Here is a 16,876-nt window from a genome sequence, read left to right as displayed (position 1 = left end):
AGAACTACGTGTACACAATGTATAAATGAACAATGAATAAGTGAGAAATATATGTGAATTCTTTTTATTCAATGGTGTTCAACCATTTAGAAAAAGTATTGCATGTATTTACAAGCTCATATACACATACTGTACATTGTACACACATACTTTGTGGCATTTGTCCGTTAGTAAATAGAAATAACTCTTTCAAGCAGGCACTTCTCAGCTTTAATTGTGGATTAAACCGACATGATGCAAAGCTTTGAGTATTTCAATGGTTTATAATAGAGATGTTTGGCTTTTTTTTCACGTTCCATCGTGACCATAAACTTTCAATACTGTTACTTACCATTTACAGTACATTTGAAGGCAGACTGGGGTATATTTAGACATTCTAGACATGCAGCATTAAATTCCTTCATTTCAAGCCAAAGAAAGTTGCAAAGCTTTCAGGATTTTTTTAATCCATAAAAGGTTGAGTTGTAGTATTGCACATATTAAACATAATAATACTGATAAATGTGAGCAGGCATCATACCGAGCTTGAATTTTTCATAGTACTGCATGCGCTCTTGTCTCTAGTTCTTTGTTAAATTAATAGATTTGGTCATAAAAGAGATGCATCAAGACTAATTTATCACTGAGTTGTAAGTTTTCAGCTCCCCTGGAAAAAAAAAATCAGACACAGAGTCCTCTTTGTTAGGGTGAAAACTGCTGGAAATCAAATGACTGAGTCTCTTTCTGACATTTTTCCTGCCCATTGCTATTAGACCTACGTAAGAAAGGAGGGAAAATATTAAATATGACACCATAACTTGGCCTGGCACTTGCTGAATATTAGATAAAAGTACTGGAACATGCTGTTCTCGTCTCTCAGGTTTCGGGTTTATGGAAACGTTGGACCGACGACAACCTCCGGCTTCATATACTCAGATTTAACTTCTTCATGTGAGCTCTGAGATGGTGATATTGATGAAGAGTGAAGAGGGAGGGATAGCTGTTCCATCTTTAGAAAGCAGATGTATGTGACGGTATCCTGGAAAGAAGAAGATTTGGATTAAAAAAAAACGTTCATACTAAGTGGTTAAGTGATTTACTGGCTGTATGTAGACTTTCCTCACCTGTTTGGATGCATGTAAACGGGAGAGTGAACTGTCCAATGAAGTCATTTCTGGACGCCTTGTCATAGTCCTCCACCACAAAGCGAACCAGGGCCAGCTCAGGCGTGTGGATGACGAAATTTAGAATTTCATTCCACTCTGGGTTAAAACCTGCAGGTAGAGGGCAGCAGAGGAGCGATTATGGCCGACTGGGATGTGACTTTATTCATTTTCCAAATTTCTTTTTAAATACTTTATACAGTTATTGTTTTCTGGCTCTAATATCAAAACCATATATGTGCAAATGAACTAAACTTATCTTCAAATGATAGAGTTAAACCATCTCTCACCATTGTTGTTAATGTGACTGGTCTCTTCTTTGGCCTGGTCCTGTGGAGCTCCATAGATCTCCACTCTGACCAGCGGGTCTACAATAGAGCCCTCTTTCTGATTCACCTTCGGTAGCTGCTGCCCACTTATCACCTGATAAACACACATACAATATACGGATATTAGATAGTCAAACCAGATTGCTTAACTTGCCTGTATTGTACATATTTATTCTGTGTTTTTAACATTATTATTAGTAAACCACAGTCAATTTAGACTTTTAATTTAGTTTTAAACCTTTATGGATAAGCGGAGTGGTTTGTAGTCTTGGCGTTCCTCAGGTTTCTCCGGACTGAACTGTGTGTTGCCGTCTCTCATGAAGTCAGGTTTGAGGACGTAGCCGCAGCAGCCGTTCTGCTTGAAGAGCCCATCGTTCAGATCCATTTCCAGACCAGCTGTCTGGAAGTTCAGAGCCACTTCGGGGAAAGAGTTAGAGGAGAAATAATGCAATTAACTTTTTTTATATCTTATTTTGGCTGTATCACGTGATCTTGCCAGACACTAAGACATCTATTTAGCTTTCTAGGATCATGTGAGAAGACTGTCTTTAATCCAAAACAGACAGCACCACTTTGTGCTCTTGTGACAGGAAGCATCTGTCCTGTCAAACTCAAAATCCAGCTTCAGGAGGAATGTTCTGTTGCAGACCCTGACCTCTGACCTCCCTGTAAGAGGAGGTTGTGGTGGCAGTGAGAGCATCTAGTATAGTGTCACAAATTAGCTGTTAGCATGTGAGAACCTAATTTGTGTTATTTTGATGTTTAAACCGCGTTTGCAGGATTATGTGCTTCTCTATGGGTTGAGAAATTCCACAGCCAGCTGGGCTTATGAAACCTTCTCAAAACCCTTTAGCCAATTTAAAAATTGCAGCGCGACATATGCTCGGAGTTTGTTTGCGGTAGCGGCAACAGCACTGTTTTATGTTTTAGTTATTTGTAACAGTCGCTACTCATATTTAAACTGTGCCAATTGACTGAACTGACAGTCCGTTATCATGCTCAGATTTCTTAGGATCGAGTCGCTTGGCTTCATCATCATGCATTATCATCATCAGCAGCAGCATTAATAAAGGATCTGATCTTGTTAACACTAAGTTTGAGGGTTGGAGTGACAGTGGAGATATGCTGTTTGACCAGCAGAGGGCGATCATCTCCTCACCTATCTGGCAGCCGACGTTCCACATGTCCTGGGGGTTATAGTTCGAGGAGTCGGTCCTCAGGCCACCGGGGTAAATCCTGCTCAGCTGCTTTGTGTTGTACTGCACAAAGTCTGTCCCTGAAGAAGAGCAGAGAAATCTACCGGTTCCTCTATAGATCATACTGACACGGCTGCTTCACGGTTTAAACATAAAACAAGTAAATTATTTTACCTAAGGAATATGACATCCGTGGATGAGAACTAGTGAGCGTGAGAGAATATTGGACAAAAGTATGTCTGCGTATAAAGATCAAAGTAAGTATTCATGATACCTGTTTCCTTGACAAGCCTCTTGGCCTTGGACTCAGAGAATGAAGACATTTCATAGCACTTGGCGTGCGAGCGAGCATGCTCAAAGCCATGGAAATGTACGCTCTTGCAGTAAACCACTAAGTCTGATAGCTCCCTGGAGAGTTTGGACTTGGATTTCTGAAGAATGAGAGAATTAAATGCCAACTGAAAATGCACACAATGAGGAAAAAGTCGGTCAAAGAACAAACCACGGCCCTGTCACTAGAGGCCTTGTGGTAAGAAAAAACATCCGTGTGAAATGATAAGAAATCCCTCTCTCTGCCTCATCAACACTAAGTAAAACACTAAAGCCACATATGCTTTAGATAATCTGTCCACTGTCCAGCAGGGAAATGCTGTGTTTGTGCTGCATTAGGTAGTTCATTTATTAATTTAAGAACTTGATACTTTTATTGTGAATAAAACACAGCAGCCAGTTAAATAAGGAACATAGAATCAGATCGAGAAACAAACCTGTTCCCACAGCTAAGAAGAAGCACTTTGGCTGCTATTTTCTCTCTCACCTCACTATCTCCTTTGTCCCATATCTGTCTTCTTTTAAATATCCTTGTTTCCTGTTTGTTTGTATTATCTCCTTTCTTTTTCTTTTGTCTCGCCTCGCTGTCTCTTATGTCCCAACCCAGTTTCCTGTCTCTTTTTTTTATCAGTCTCCATTCAGTCCTGTCTCGCTTCATTTCCCGCCACTGTCTTCTGTCTTTCTTCACTTCCACTACGAAGTCAAATGATGCTAAAAGGAATAAAATCTCAGGAGACAGCAAGTGATCTTAGATGTTATAGACGGACCACTAGTAATCAAGTACTTTCTACCTTCTCATTCTGGTTTAAACATTCAGCAGGTAGGTCTTCTGCAGACGGGCTTTCAGCGTCACCATTGGCCATCTCGTCCTCATCACTGACGTCATCTGTCAGGGTTTCATCGAGACAATCCTCTAGACCGCCAATCTTCTTGGCTTTAAGCAAAATTTTTCCCTTCAGTTCCTGTAAATAAGGAAGTCCAAATGATAGCATTGAAATTTAAGTTACATAACAAAATCCATGTTGATCCAAATGTCAGAAGAGAAATTCAGACTACTCATGAAGATAGTTCATCTTCCTGCACTTTGCTGTCTCCTAACTAAATGCAACAACACACCGCTATTTAATTGGCAGAATCCCCAGTGGAATACCACATAGCATTTATCTGCCTTTAATTGAAGTTAGCATTGATTGTTTCTTGTGCTCTAATGGAAAAGAGTTTTAAAGTTGTTGCTGTTGCTTTTAGGATTAGTGAAAGATGGATGAAGAGGCACAGACAGACCATTAATCCTTAAAAATGCCTTTGAATTGTTAATGATACCAAGTTTCCATAGAAGAAGGATATTCAGCAGTCAGAAAATGTTCAATAGACTGAATGTGTGCAGAAGCTTCGTATAAGAGTTTATCATTAGTCAACACAGGTCCTGATAATAATACATGTACAAAGTCCAGCTGAGATTTTAATTTATTTTTTTAATAAGTTTTGCAGGTATTATTGAACAAACTGAAATACTGATCAGATGATGGCACTGGAAGGAACATTAAAGGATCACCAAAGTTATTACATTTCATCCTCTGGGAGCCATGAATGTCTGTACCAGATTTCATGACAATCCATTCAATGGCGCTCAAGATAATTCCAGACACAAATATGAGCCTCATGGTGGCACTAAATGAGAGATCAGAGAATCACCAAAGTAAGTAGAGATCATTCTCTCAGGACCATGAGTACATTTCATCTCAATCCATCTAATAAGAGATACTTCCATCTGGACCAAATTGGTGGACCAACCAACCAACAGACTGACACTGAGCCATCTATAAAGCCATGCTGCTAGCATGGTAGGAAAAAAATGACTGGGTGAGGTTTTAACTACTGTATAGCCATCAAATGTAACATTGTGCTTTCTTACACAAATGGCAAATAATGCGCTGAGGTCCGATAATTCACTTAGGCCTTTTGATGTCCATTGTTAATCCTTTTTTGGCCATGCTAGCTGTGCAGCTCTAGGGATGACAATGTTGGTTGGTCTGTCAGTCAGTCTACCATTTTGGTTCAGAGTAAAATATATCAACAACTACAAGACCGCCATGAAAGATTGTCCAGACATTCATGGTCCCGAGAGGATTAATCCTAATGACTTTGACGATCCTCTGACTTTTCATCTATTGCCGCCAGCAGGTCGATATTTGTGGTTCAGAGTGACAGTCACACCAACCGGATGCAATTTGGTGCAGACATTCATGGTCTTTGTAAACTTTTGGATCTGGCGTCATCATCAGGTCAAAACTGCAATTTGTCCAATACTTTGGTTTATCTATGTAACAATTTGGTTTTATTTGCAATGAGCATTACAGCCTCATAGATTAGTTAAGAGTGACTGCAGACTCTTAGTTCTGTTTTCTGACAAAACACTGGAAATTACAAATAACTCAATTTCAAGGCCCATTTTAAAGAAAAAATGTCAAATATATAACAAATTATCGAATGTGATTCCACTAAAGGTTACTGAATTTGTAGCATTTGTGCTGCTTTGTAAGAATCTCATAATAGGATAGAATGAAAACAATAAAACAAAACCAAAAGTAACTAAGTCGGGGTCTAACCTCTGGAGAGGGGAGCTGTTGAGGGACCTGCCCATCCAGCAGGGTGGTTAATAACGTGTCACCAAGGATTTGGCTAAGGTGCTGAGCCATTATAGTCTGCTGCTCCATGCCACAGTGATTCTCGAGGGACAGGATGACCGGGAAGTCAGAAGCCTATCAAACAGGAAGGAAAAACACAATACTCTTAAAAAGAACAAGTGGATATTAAAGCTTATCTGACTGACCTGATTTATATTGAAATCCTGTCATCAGTTCTAGCAAACACAGTAGCCAACGTCATTACAAATGTTGTAAGTTTGGCATGAGCACGAGTTTCCACAGTCCTCAAGTTCCTCCATCATATCTTCCGAAAATTGAGTAGGAAAGTTTGAGCAGGATAGCACAGAGAACTGGAGACACATAAGAAGTTCCTGGTGGTTTTCCATGTAGGTCAGTCAGCAGGGGTACATTTGATTCCAGGGGCAGGGCAGGTTACCAACTGCTCCATCTGGGCTTTACACTTTTCTAAGCACACACATGCAAAGACAGTCAGCCTCGTGCAAGTGATTCATAGCAGAGTTTAGGGCTTGATGTTCAAAGGCTTTGTTCACTGAATACCCAAAACACATTGTCTCAATCAGCTCTGGTCTAACTAGCCATGCAGATAGGTTTGGCTTTCATTTGTGGTGCTCACAGCATTTCAGAGTGTCGACAGCAACATCTATTTTCAGTAACTGTGTCCCTGTTATCCTGGATCAACCACAGAGCACACTGTCAACAGTTTTTATAAGGATTATTTCTTCTGTTCCACTGTAAAACGTTCACAGTGGGGTTTGAAGATTATCCAGAGTATTCTTGAAAGACACGTTGTAATTCAAGAGTATACTTTGTGTTATTTGGGCAAATTGACCCTTTAAAGAGCAGCTTGAAGTCCCACCTTGAAGGCGTATTCTTTGACTGTTGAAATGACATCTTTGAAGAGGATCTTTGAGGTCAAAGTGTGACCGTGATACACAACAGGTTCCCCATCGCTGCCGTCCCAGCAGTCCACCTCTACACAACGGCAACCTCTCTTCAGAGCCCTATACACACACACACACACACACACACACACACACACACACATACGCAACATGAACAAATGTCAGTAATGAAAGTTTACCTGAACCTAAATATTATATAAATTAAAATTGCTTTATTGAACATATTATAAATGTCATGTTTTATTATTTTTTGTTGTTGTTGTTGTTTTTTATTGTGTAGTTTTCTTTACAACGATGACATAATGGACATTTTTCACTTTTATACACTGGAAAAATTGCACAGCCCGCCAACACATCAAGCCTATATACACTTATCCTTATGTGTAATTATAATTTAATATATTTCATATATTATAATATACTGATTGTACTATTATGTTTATATATTTTATTTATTTTTTTATCTGTTTTGAAGTCTTTCCCAGATTTTTTCAGCTTAAACTCAGCTCACATTTTATTGCCCTATATATAAAAATCATTTTTTGTATTCCAGGCATATAAAAACACTGACTACGAATAAATCATCTTGTGTGTAGTGTGTCCAGCAGCTCTCACTTGATGTATGCCTCCAGGCTGCTCTGCCCTCGGAGCTGGTCCTCCATGAGGTAGGTGTTGTGCGAGGAGGAGATGAAGTAGTGGCTGAGCGGCTGGCTCATGTCCTGGTGAAGATGCACATGCTCGGGTTTAAATATGGAGCCCTCCTGGGAGCACAGGTACATCTGGAAGCCATCTAGAGACATGGCGCCTTGTGTCTTGGCTGCACAGAGGGGATGATACAGATAAAGTTGGCACAGGAGCACAATCCAGCTTTATTTAGTCGTAAAAAAGTTTGAAAGTCGTTCAAATAATAAATTTGCAAAAACTCCGGATAAAACTCTATTTTACGTCAGCATTTGTGGATCAACAGGGAGTATAGCTCACATGGAATAAGTCTTCGCAGAGGTGCTGGAGTTTAATAAATAGACGTAGACTGGAAACAAAGCTGTCTACACACTCAAATTATGTGCCTCTAGGGATGGTAAGGTCCGTCTGTCTGTTGGTCCACCACTTTGGTCTAAATATAGACTAAATATAATAACTCAACAACTATTGGATTTTTTACTATTTAATTTTGTACAGACATTCATGGACCCCAAAGGATGAATCTTAATGACTTTGGTGATCCCCTGACTTTCTCCCCGACAGCACCGCAGGGAGGCTTTGAATGAAATATTTGGACAACAATTGGGTGGATTTCTGTGCAATTTGCTGCAGTTATTCAAGGTCCTGAGAGGATAAATTGTAATAATGTTGTTGATCATTTGAATTTTCATTCAGCACCATGATCACATTTTTTACCTTTCAAATACCTGCAAAACTATTGACATTCTCATCAACTTCAACTGTACTTTGTGTTGAAATGTTAGCATGTTAATATGCTAAACTAAGATATGAACCTGGTAAATATTCTTGCACGCTTAAGTACAGCCTTAAAGAGCAGCTAATGTGGCTGTAGATTCTTGTTCTTGTTTGTCTGAAAGTATGGAGAAACAAACATCAGCACACAAGTCTTTTTCTTATCACTATATGCACTGATATCCTATGAGAATTTTAAATTTAGAATCAAATGCTCTGTCAATCAAAAGTCCTCAAAATTGTAAAAATGCACACCTGATTTTGCAACAGGTGCATCGGAGGAAAGTGAGAAAAGCTCACGTGCACTGCTGCAGATATTTGTGCTGGAATATTTAGTTCAGTTAGATGCAAAAGATATCAGACATGAGATAGAAGGTCGACCTACACACCCTCAGTCATTAATACTTCAATACTTCTGTTCTAGTTTGAAGGTTCATCTTTGACCTTGGAAATAGCAATTTTCTCTATAAAAATTATCACAAGGTCCATTTACCTGGTTTTATTTACTTAACTGATGAAGGCCATGAGATATGGCTAAAATAAAAACCAGGTATGTGGACCTTGTGATAGTTTTTTTGTCAAACTTTCTTATCTAAATGTAAATGTACTTACATCGGTCACAGAAGTCTTTACCTGTTTCAGATGGTTCATAGCGGTCGATCAGCTCCTGGGCATGCTCTGCGCTGCTCTCTTCCTCGTGTTGCTCTATCTTCAGGAAGTTCTCCAGCTCCTCCAACATTAACTTCTCTCCATCTCCAGAGTAGTCCTGGAACACCTTCCACACTTCATCCCTCTGGGTCAGCATCTTATAGAAGTGGACAAACTCCTCGATTTCCAGAGAGTCACTCTCTGACTTGTCAGCCATCTGCGGACAAAAAGGAAGAGTTTTGTATTTGTTGCATTGTTTTAAAAAGAAATATGTCAGTGTTTTACATATGTTTGGTCTGAGATTGGACATTTTTGAAAAATGTACAAAATTAAGCTAAACCTTCCTCTGTCCAACAACCTAACCAGCCAAAAAAAAAAACCCCAGTAAGGACAGCAGGAGGTCTAATGGTCAGTGAGACTGTGCCATGAGCATACAGTCACAGGTTCAGTCCCTGCAGCAGCTAAAACTCAATGAAAGCTCATTCGCATGATAAAAATGTGCAAAATTGACACTCCAATTGCCACCTGTTGTGGAAAAATCTTACCGTGAAGAGATGCAGAGCGTGTTCCTCATTCATCTCTACATTCATCATCTTCAACAGTTTCCGCGCTTCCTTGAAATTCATCTTCCCGTCTTTGTTTTTGTCGGCCTTCTGAAACCAGTCACAGACCCACCTGATAGGATGCTGAGGGAAACTCCAGCTCAGATTTCAAGATTGTATTTTTTTGTTATGTTTGTATTTTTGCAATGTAAAATAGAATAAATGCACAGGGCACAAAGTCAGTTACCTAGCTTCCTCACCATACTAATGTATTGACACCATACTTAAATACAATAGTTAGTCTGATTGTTCTGACTGTCTTATGTTCCATAATCTCCATATTGTTTCATTTGTGGATTATGTATCTTAATCTTGAATTTGTACTCAGTCAATTAGTTTAATTCCACCAATAAAACAATTCTGCTCTTGAAATACTATGTTTGCAACCTCTAATCCTTTAAGGACAGAATTGTTTATACTTGTAACCAGACTATTTGGAGTTTAGTTCATAAAAGACAAGGGATGAGCCAGTATTTGATATCAGCCAACATAAAATACCAGGCTTAACGATGATCTACAACAGTAAAAAGATACTGGTCCAGCCTCTCTTTCTCATCCATCGTTTGAGCCTTGTGAATCAGCTTGCGCACTCCCTGGATCCAGGCCTGCGCCTCCTCCGGGGACTCGGCAACGAGGTCCAAGTTGCCTTGGCGACCGTGAAACACCAAAGTGAAGCAGAGGTCGGCGGGGAACTCCTCAGCAATGCTCAGCAGGACCTCCGACTGGTGGCCTTCACGCACCGCCTCCACCTCAGTCACTGAGACTGAGACATGATCAGAGTGTGGTTAGAGAAACAGTTCAGTGTTTGGAGAATTAAACTACTAATGCATTTCATATGCTTCTAGCTCAACTTAAGAGTGTTTTTATTACTTTGTACTTGTTTGTCTGGTGATCATTTGTTAAACAGTTACTCTCACAAGTACATGTCAGTTTGTAACAAATCTTGATTTAGACTTAATTATTATTGGATTGTAGTCCCATTTTTGTATTTTGTATTTCTACTAACCATTTTGTATTTCTAGGAACTATTACTGCTGTGATGAATGATTTGTGGCTACACCATGGCTGGTTCAAACCACTACAGGGCCTGGGGCACAAATATGTTGGCCCTGTTGACCCCCACTGTACGTAGCAGCATCATTATTTTCCAAGTATTTTGAAGAAATTTTATAAAATTGCCTCAAAGATCAAACAATTTGATAAAACACAACTTTATTAAGGAATATGCACCATGTGAGCACAATATAGACTACAATAATTAAGGTCCTGAGACTAGATTTTAACACAGGGTTTCCTCTACATAACCAAAGCCACAAGAAAAACACATTTTTAATTGATCAAGTACAACCAGTTGATATCGGGTGAACCTTGGGCTTTTGGGGTCTTTGGGTGCCTGGGGCCCCGGGGAAGTTGTCAGCTTTTCCTGTTTGGTAGTCTTGTGCTAAGGTGAGCTTCCTAAGAGGGTAACTTGACTCTTTGGTTTAAGTTATTTGCTTTCTTCCTAAAAGTCAGATGAGAAGATTGATACTACTCTCATGTCTATATGGTAGTCAGAGCCAGCAGCCTGTTAGCTTAGCTAAACATAAAAACTGGAAACAGCTAGCATGGCTCAGTCCAAAGGTAACAAGATCTGCTTGGCCAAGGCACGTTTATTTATATAGTATAATTCATACAGTTAGGGCAGTTTCAAAGTGCATTACAAGTATTTTAAAGAAAAAAAACTTTAAAAGAGAGAGAAGCCACTACACTTCACACTTCAGTTTTTATACAGATTAAAGAAACAAGATATAAGGTACTAGTGAGTAGATTTTGTTTCCTTTGGACAGAACCATGCTAGCTGTTTCCTCTGTTTGCAGACTTTATGCTAAGCTAAGCTAACTGAGCCGCTGGCGCTAGCTTCATATTTACTGCACAGAATTGACAGTGGTATCAATCTCCTCATCTAACTCTCTGCAAGAAAGTGAATAAATGTATTTCCTAAAATGTCAGGTTATTCCTTTAAAGAGTACTTAGCTTTATGTTCAGTTTTAGGTTAGATATGGTAAAAGTTGGGGCCAAATCTTAGTAATGAAAACAGGGTTTGTATGCAGCCTCAGAGGAAATACTACACATTTTAACTTCTGACTTGACGCCACAGTTTCAAGGAAGGTCATTTAAGTACAACAACAGTTAATGTGTCACTACAGTCGTGTGTGTGCGGAGACATATGCACACACACATCTGTACTTACAAGTGGAGTGACTTTTTCCCGCCCATCTGGACTTGTGCCGGATAGTCAGGCCATCCTCCAGAAGTCGGAAATTCCGTTGCTTCTTCCACGAACGTGACCTGACCTTCCTCAGAGTCGACCCCGCCAACATCACCTTGACATCTGGGTCATCTTGAATGCCTGCGCAGAGTCACATAAAAAAAAATCAAAGGTTATAATCAAGATTAGATTAGATACTGAACCAACTGGCAGGCCTGGGAAAGGACTCTACACCTATGGATTCAAACATAATCAGATCAACTTCTATTAGACCATAAATCTTAAAACAAACTTACAAATGCATTAAGATTTCTCTATCTCAAGTCAGAGTGAATAACATTTACTCACGTGAACCTTCAGAATCCATTTCTATCCTTGAATCATGCCAATGGAAATTTGCTGCTGAAAAGAAGCAGATGTTAGTGGACTGACCCAGATGCTTCTTTCTCTGTTATCCAAACAAAACACATTTTTGCAAAAGCTTTAAGTTCATTTGTATTCAGGTAGTTTATGAACACTCGTAAACTACCTGAATACAGATTATCACAGGATGATATTAATCTACACTTATCCACAAAAGGTTTGCTAAGGACACTGGATCAGATTCCTCGAATCACACACGATCTACACTGAAATATTTCAGTGACAGGGATCTTGATCGTAGCTGTTGAGGAGGAGGAAGAGATATGACTGCACTTTGCCCAAACAGGATTTCCCAGCTGCTCCTGGGATATGAAATATGTCCTTTCATCACCTTGAATAAGAGGCCATTATAGCTGCAGTTTACAGAACTGACTCGAGCAGTAAGACGGTGTAGGGAGTCATAACTGTTATGTTTTAGTGGAAGAACTGTGTGGGGAAGTCTCTGCTCAGCGAGTGTCCCTTTCAGCTCCAAGGGTACTTAGTCAGTTATTGAACCTGACGTCTGTGAAGTGAAACCAGAGCAAACAAAGATCAATGAGGTGAAAAACGAGGAGTATACTGACAAAATCTGCAGGGGTATAGTAGATCGTAGACTCTCTGCAATCTGCACGAGGTGTTCTTGAAACAAGTCAGCGTTTAAATCTCGATCCAGTCACACCATCACTCTCATACTCTTTCATTAGCTGCAAGGACACTGAGAGTCAAGTGTCTGGCAACTACTGCAGTCTGTGTACTGACTAATAAAAATCACACACACTCAGCAGTCTGTGCTGCAGTCACTCAAGGAGATTAGAATTTCCAGACTCCTGATGTTATTTATGAAAACTCTATTAAAACATGCTCTTAAGAAAATGGAGCTTACATATGCAGAACTTAACAGCAGCAAACATATATTTTTATTCACTATGCTGACAGCGTGCCTCTATGGATGCTAACGTCAGTCTATCAGTCTACTGCTTTGGCCCAATTCAATTCGAAACACTTTATTTGTCCCTGAGGGGCCGGTTTCCAGAAGCGCCAATAGTAGCACAGTCAACAAGCAACACAATACAGGAGAATTTAAAAATACGTAAGAGCAAAAATAAGCTGCACACGTTAAGATAATGATGATAAAGACTGAAATATCTCAACAACTATTGGATGGATTGCCATTAAATGTTTGTACAGACACCAGAGGATGACTCCTGCTGTCTCTGGTAGCGCCACCGTGAAGTTAACATGTTTGGTTTTTGGTGACACGTCTCAACAAGTATCGGATTTATTGCCATGAAGTTTTGTACAGAGGCTAGTTTGTGATTTGTGATGTTTGGCTGTACAAATAAAACTTGTCTTGACCTGACTGGACTTGATTACGGCTTGTTAACATCTGAATCAACCCTAAAACCTTATACAGGACAGCTTTAGGAAACATCACATATTGGTCTCAGAGTGTTTTACAATCACTACAACACACACCTCATAAAGTGTCTCGTTAAAAGCAGATAAACTGACGCAGAAGAAGACGAATGCAACGCAGACTCGCTGCCTATCAGTGAAAGCTAATAAATTCCAGTTATCTCTGTTGTTCACTGATAAATGTGGCTCAAACGTTTCCGGAAAAGGAGGGTTTTCTACAGTTTTTATCACAGTTTTCCCATCTGACATCTATCCTTTCCTTTCATTGTGTCCTGAAACAACATGATCTTATCTGGGGTCCTCTATGTTTCAGCCAGTCCCCCCCCCCCCACCCTCCTCCTCTGGCAAAAAATTAGACAGTTCTCACCACAGTATGACTCACGTGATGCATCCACAATTGCTTCACAATTTATTATCACATTCCTACTGAGAAGTCAGACTGACCATGAAAGCGGGTCTTATTTTCCACAACTATTTGCTCCATAAACTCATGAGCACTTTTATGTTCTGTCCTTCCACTGCAGAGCCACGTCAAAGACATTTTTTATTTTCCACACACGTTTTTTTTTTTTTTTTTCCAGATTCTACGGTTCAAAGTTTAACACACCCTCCTTCATATTTCAGGGCCAGACATTCAAGCTACAATTAGGTCACATTATGTTAAGTTATGTGTTATTTTTAGGCTAAGTGTTCTGGATCAGCACACACACAATGCAACTGCTTCAGGGAGTTCACTGACCATACACACACATAAACACACAAAGACATGACTCATGGGGATATCTGACAGGATGGAAATTAGGAATAAACAACTCAGTCATGAGCAGTTGTCTATGTTGTGTTCTTCTATAAGTTTTAGATTCAATCCATTTAATCATAGGAATCTCTCTTTCCTTTTCCTCCCTTTCCTCAGTGCAGTCCCAACATCTAACCATGACAGCTTTTATCCCGCACGCAATTATGTGAAGAATTCTACAAACTATTGCCTGCCCGATAAAATCCATATATAACTCCAAACGACGGAGGGGGGGAGGGAGGTTTTTGCACAGTAAATTAGAACCAGAAGCAGAAATACGAGACGTAAAAGCATCACCTCAGCAAAGCCTGTATGCAGCTGCAGCTAAAAGAGAGAAAAGAATGACTCAAACAAACTGCAATTTGTCTTAGATAGGAAGAATAAAAAGTTATATTTACCAAAAGTGCAGATCTCACCAGGGATATTATGAGTCAGGTGGGTACACTTTAAGAAACAGCTCTCCCTTTGAGGGCCTCAGGTACTGAGGGGTAGGACCCTGGATGGCTGGCTGGCTGCAGAGAAAGTCCAAGGAGGTGTGTGTATGTCAACGCCAACCCTATATGCTGAGATCCAGACTCAGGGAGCGTCCAGGGACTGTTTGCTGAGCATTGGGCCTTAAAAGCCTGGGAGTGTCCGGAGGGAAATCTGGCTCAGCCTCCACTCTCCACTCTTCTCAGAAACCTGATTCCCTATGCTGCTGCATGCTTGCACGCTCCGCTCCCATCCCTCCTCCTTCTCCTCCTCATCCTCTTCCCCTCCCCACCAGCCTTCCTTCCTTTCCTGCCACTCCCTCACTCCGCTATCCGCACACAACAGCCTGCCTCGCCTCATTCCCTCTGTCTCCTAAACGTGATCGGGGATGCTCCGCAGTCAAAGTCAAAGTGACTCTCTATCTGCTCTGATAACGTTTAACACAACTGTGGGGAAAAAAAGTCTGTTGTGTTGGGGAACGAAGCCAAATCATAAAGCAATGAGAAATACATATTGTGTCAAAAGAGTGCCCCTACTGCTCCCCTCTGGCTAAATCTAATATGTGATGATTGCAATCGACTGAGTAAAGAATGAGACAGGACTGTACTCTACTGTAGAACTTGCAGTATGTCAAATATTGCAGAGCAGAGCCTTGATTGGTAGACAGGAATGTTTTTATTGCCCTCACTACTCTAATTTCACTCAGAAAGCAGTGATTATAGTTTAGTTTGAACCTGTCTTTACATGCAAAGAAATGGGTGAATATCACAAGCACCATAAAATGGAAAACAACACTTTCCTCACCGTCAGTATGAGATTCTCAACCCAATCTATCTAATGTACTCTTCCATTTGAAAGGCTCCATGGACCAGACCTGTAATGACTTTAGCTACTTAAAGGTAAACAGAAAAAAACACACACAATGCACACTCAGGAACATCTCCCACCGGGGAGCAGATTTGCTCACAAATGGAGGGCTTGAGTGGAGATATTTCCGCGACGCCTGACGTTTATCTAAGTCGTTTTGAGGATAATGGAAGCTATAAGGGCAACAATCCGTTAATGTACCGGTAAAAGGAAAAGTACACTCATCGGTGAAGTTTGCGGGGCTGTTAGACGGAGCACTGAGTGGACATGTCTGAGATTTAATAAAGCTCTAAATGTATGCAGTTTGAATATTTAGCAAAATAAAAGTTTAGTTTGAAGTTTTCCAAGAGTTAAAAAAATGAAATATTGGATATTTTACTTATTTACAAAGCATCACTGGTGATGGGAAGATCATCAAAATACTGCTCATGAGCTGCTTTTCTGTGTTTTATCATTTTGAATCAATATTTTTCTAACTTTATAAGGAATAGATGATTAAATGAGTAATCAAGCAAACAATTGACAGATGAATCAATACGGAAAGTATCTTTTAGATGCAGTCCGACTCAAATCATGTGTGTCAGTATATAAAATATAATATAGATAACACAGTTGAAGTATTTATTACCTTACTATCCTCATATTTCATTTGCTATGTGTCAAAATACATCTCAGATACATGCAGTCTTATGCAGCATGATGGTGTTTCATCTAGCGAGGTCCTGGGTTCAAATCCACCAGCCAGCTGAGACCTTTCTGTGCAGAGTTTGCAGGTTTTCTCCAGCAAAGATATGTAGTTTATGGTGAACTGGCGACTTTAAATTTCCCCACTGGTGTGAATGTAAGTGGCTGTCGTCTGTCTATATATTTGTCAGCTACAGACTGGCGACTAGTTCAGGATGTACCCATCCTCTTTCCCAATGCATGTTGGGATAACATCCAGCAAGCTTAGACAGGATAAGCAGGTAGAGTAAACAGATAGATGCAATCTTATCTTTTTTACTCATAGGGCTCCATCATCTATCATCATGGAGCAGAAACTCCAAATACAAAGTTTTAATAATGTATAATATTGGTATATGTATTGTGTCTGAAAAATATTTTGAAATATATTTTTTATTACCAGAAAAAAAACAGGAAACTTTGAAAAAGCTACAATAGATAACTTTTTATGCTACTGGCTCCGCAAGACATGGAGAAAAATATGTCCTTCAAAATCAATGTGATTTTCCACTGAAGAAGACTGAAGGCAGTTCCTCTTACTACGTGTCAAGGGAGCAATTAATATCCTCAGTTAGGTGGAAACCAGTTTATTTATGGAAAGTCTTGAACAAGCCCCACCCAGCTCTGGGAAACATACAAAAAACTAAACTGTTGCATAGATCAGTCCAAAAAGAGACACAAGC

At 39.9% G+C, this 16,876-nt stretch overlaps 1 protein-coding gene across 5 annotated transcripts; it reads right to left on the bottom strand.

Moving 5' to 3' along the window:
- Nucleotides 1–37: 37 nt before the first annotated feature.
- plcd4b (phospholipase C, delta 4b) lies at nt 38–15,783 on the bottom strand. Of its 5 annotated transcripts, none has more exons than XM_042425731.1 (16): nt 14,531–15,783; nt 11,867–11,920; nt 11,501–11,659; nt 9,805–10,033; nt 9,214–9,343; nt 8,654–8,885; nt 7,181–7,382; nt 6,520–6,664; nt 5,604–5,756; nt 3,789–3,959; nt 2,942–3,098; nt 2,631–2,747; nt 1,710–1,888; nt 1,433–1,565; nt 1,104–1,253; nt 38–1,018 (listed from the first exon to the last, which is right to left on the bottom strand). In XM_042425731.1, exons 2-16 carry the CDS (start codon nt 11,883–11,885, stop codon nt 927–929), a joined length of 2,268 nt encoding a protein of 755 aa, XP_042281665.1. In that variant the 5' UTR covers nt 11,886–11,920; nt 14,531–15,783; the 3' UTR covers nt 38–926. The 5 variants fall into 5 exon arrangements, with proteins under 5 accessions (XP_042281665.1, XP_042281667.1, XP_042281669.1 ...); XM_042425733.1 differs by having other exon boundaries at nt 11,867–11,917; XM_042425735.1 differs by lacking the exon at nt 14,531–15,783 and adding an exon at nt 13,704–13,719.
- Nucleotides 15,784–16,876: the final 1,093 nt, after the last annotated feature.

This window comes from Thunnus maccoyii, chromosome 11, assembly GCF_910596095.1.
Source record: "Thunnus maccoyii chromosome 11, fThuMac1.1, whole genome shotgun sequence".
Taxonomy (NCBI): Eukaryota; Metazoa; Chordata; class Actinopteri; order Scombriformes; family Scombridae; genus Thunnus; species Thunnus maccoyii.
This window is presented reverse-complemented; position numbering and strand designations above follow the sequence as displayed.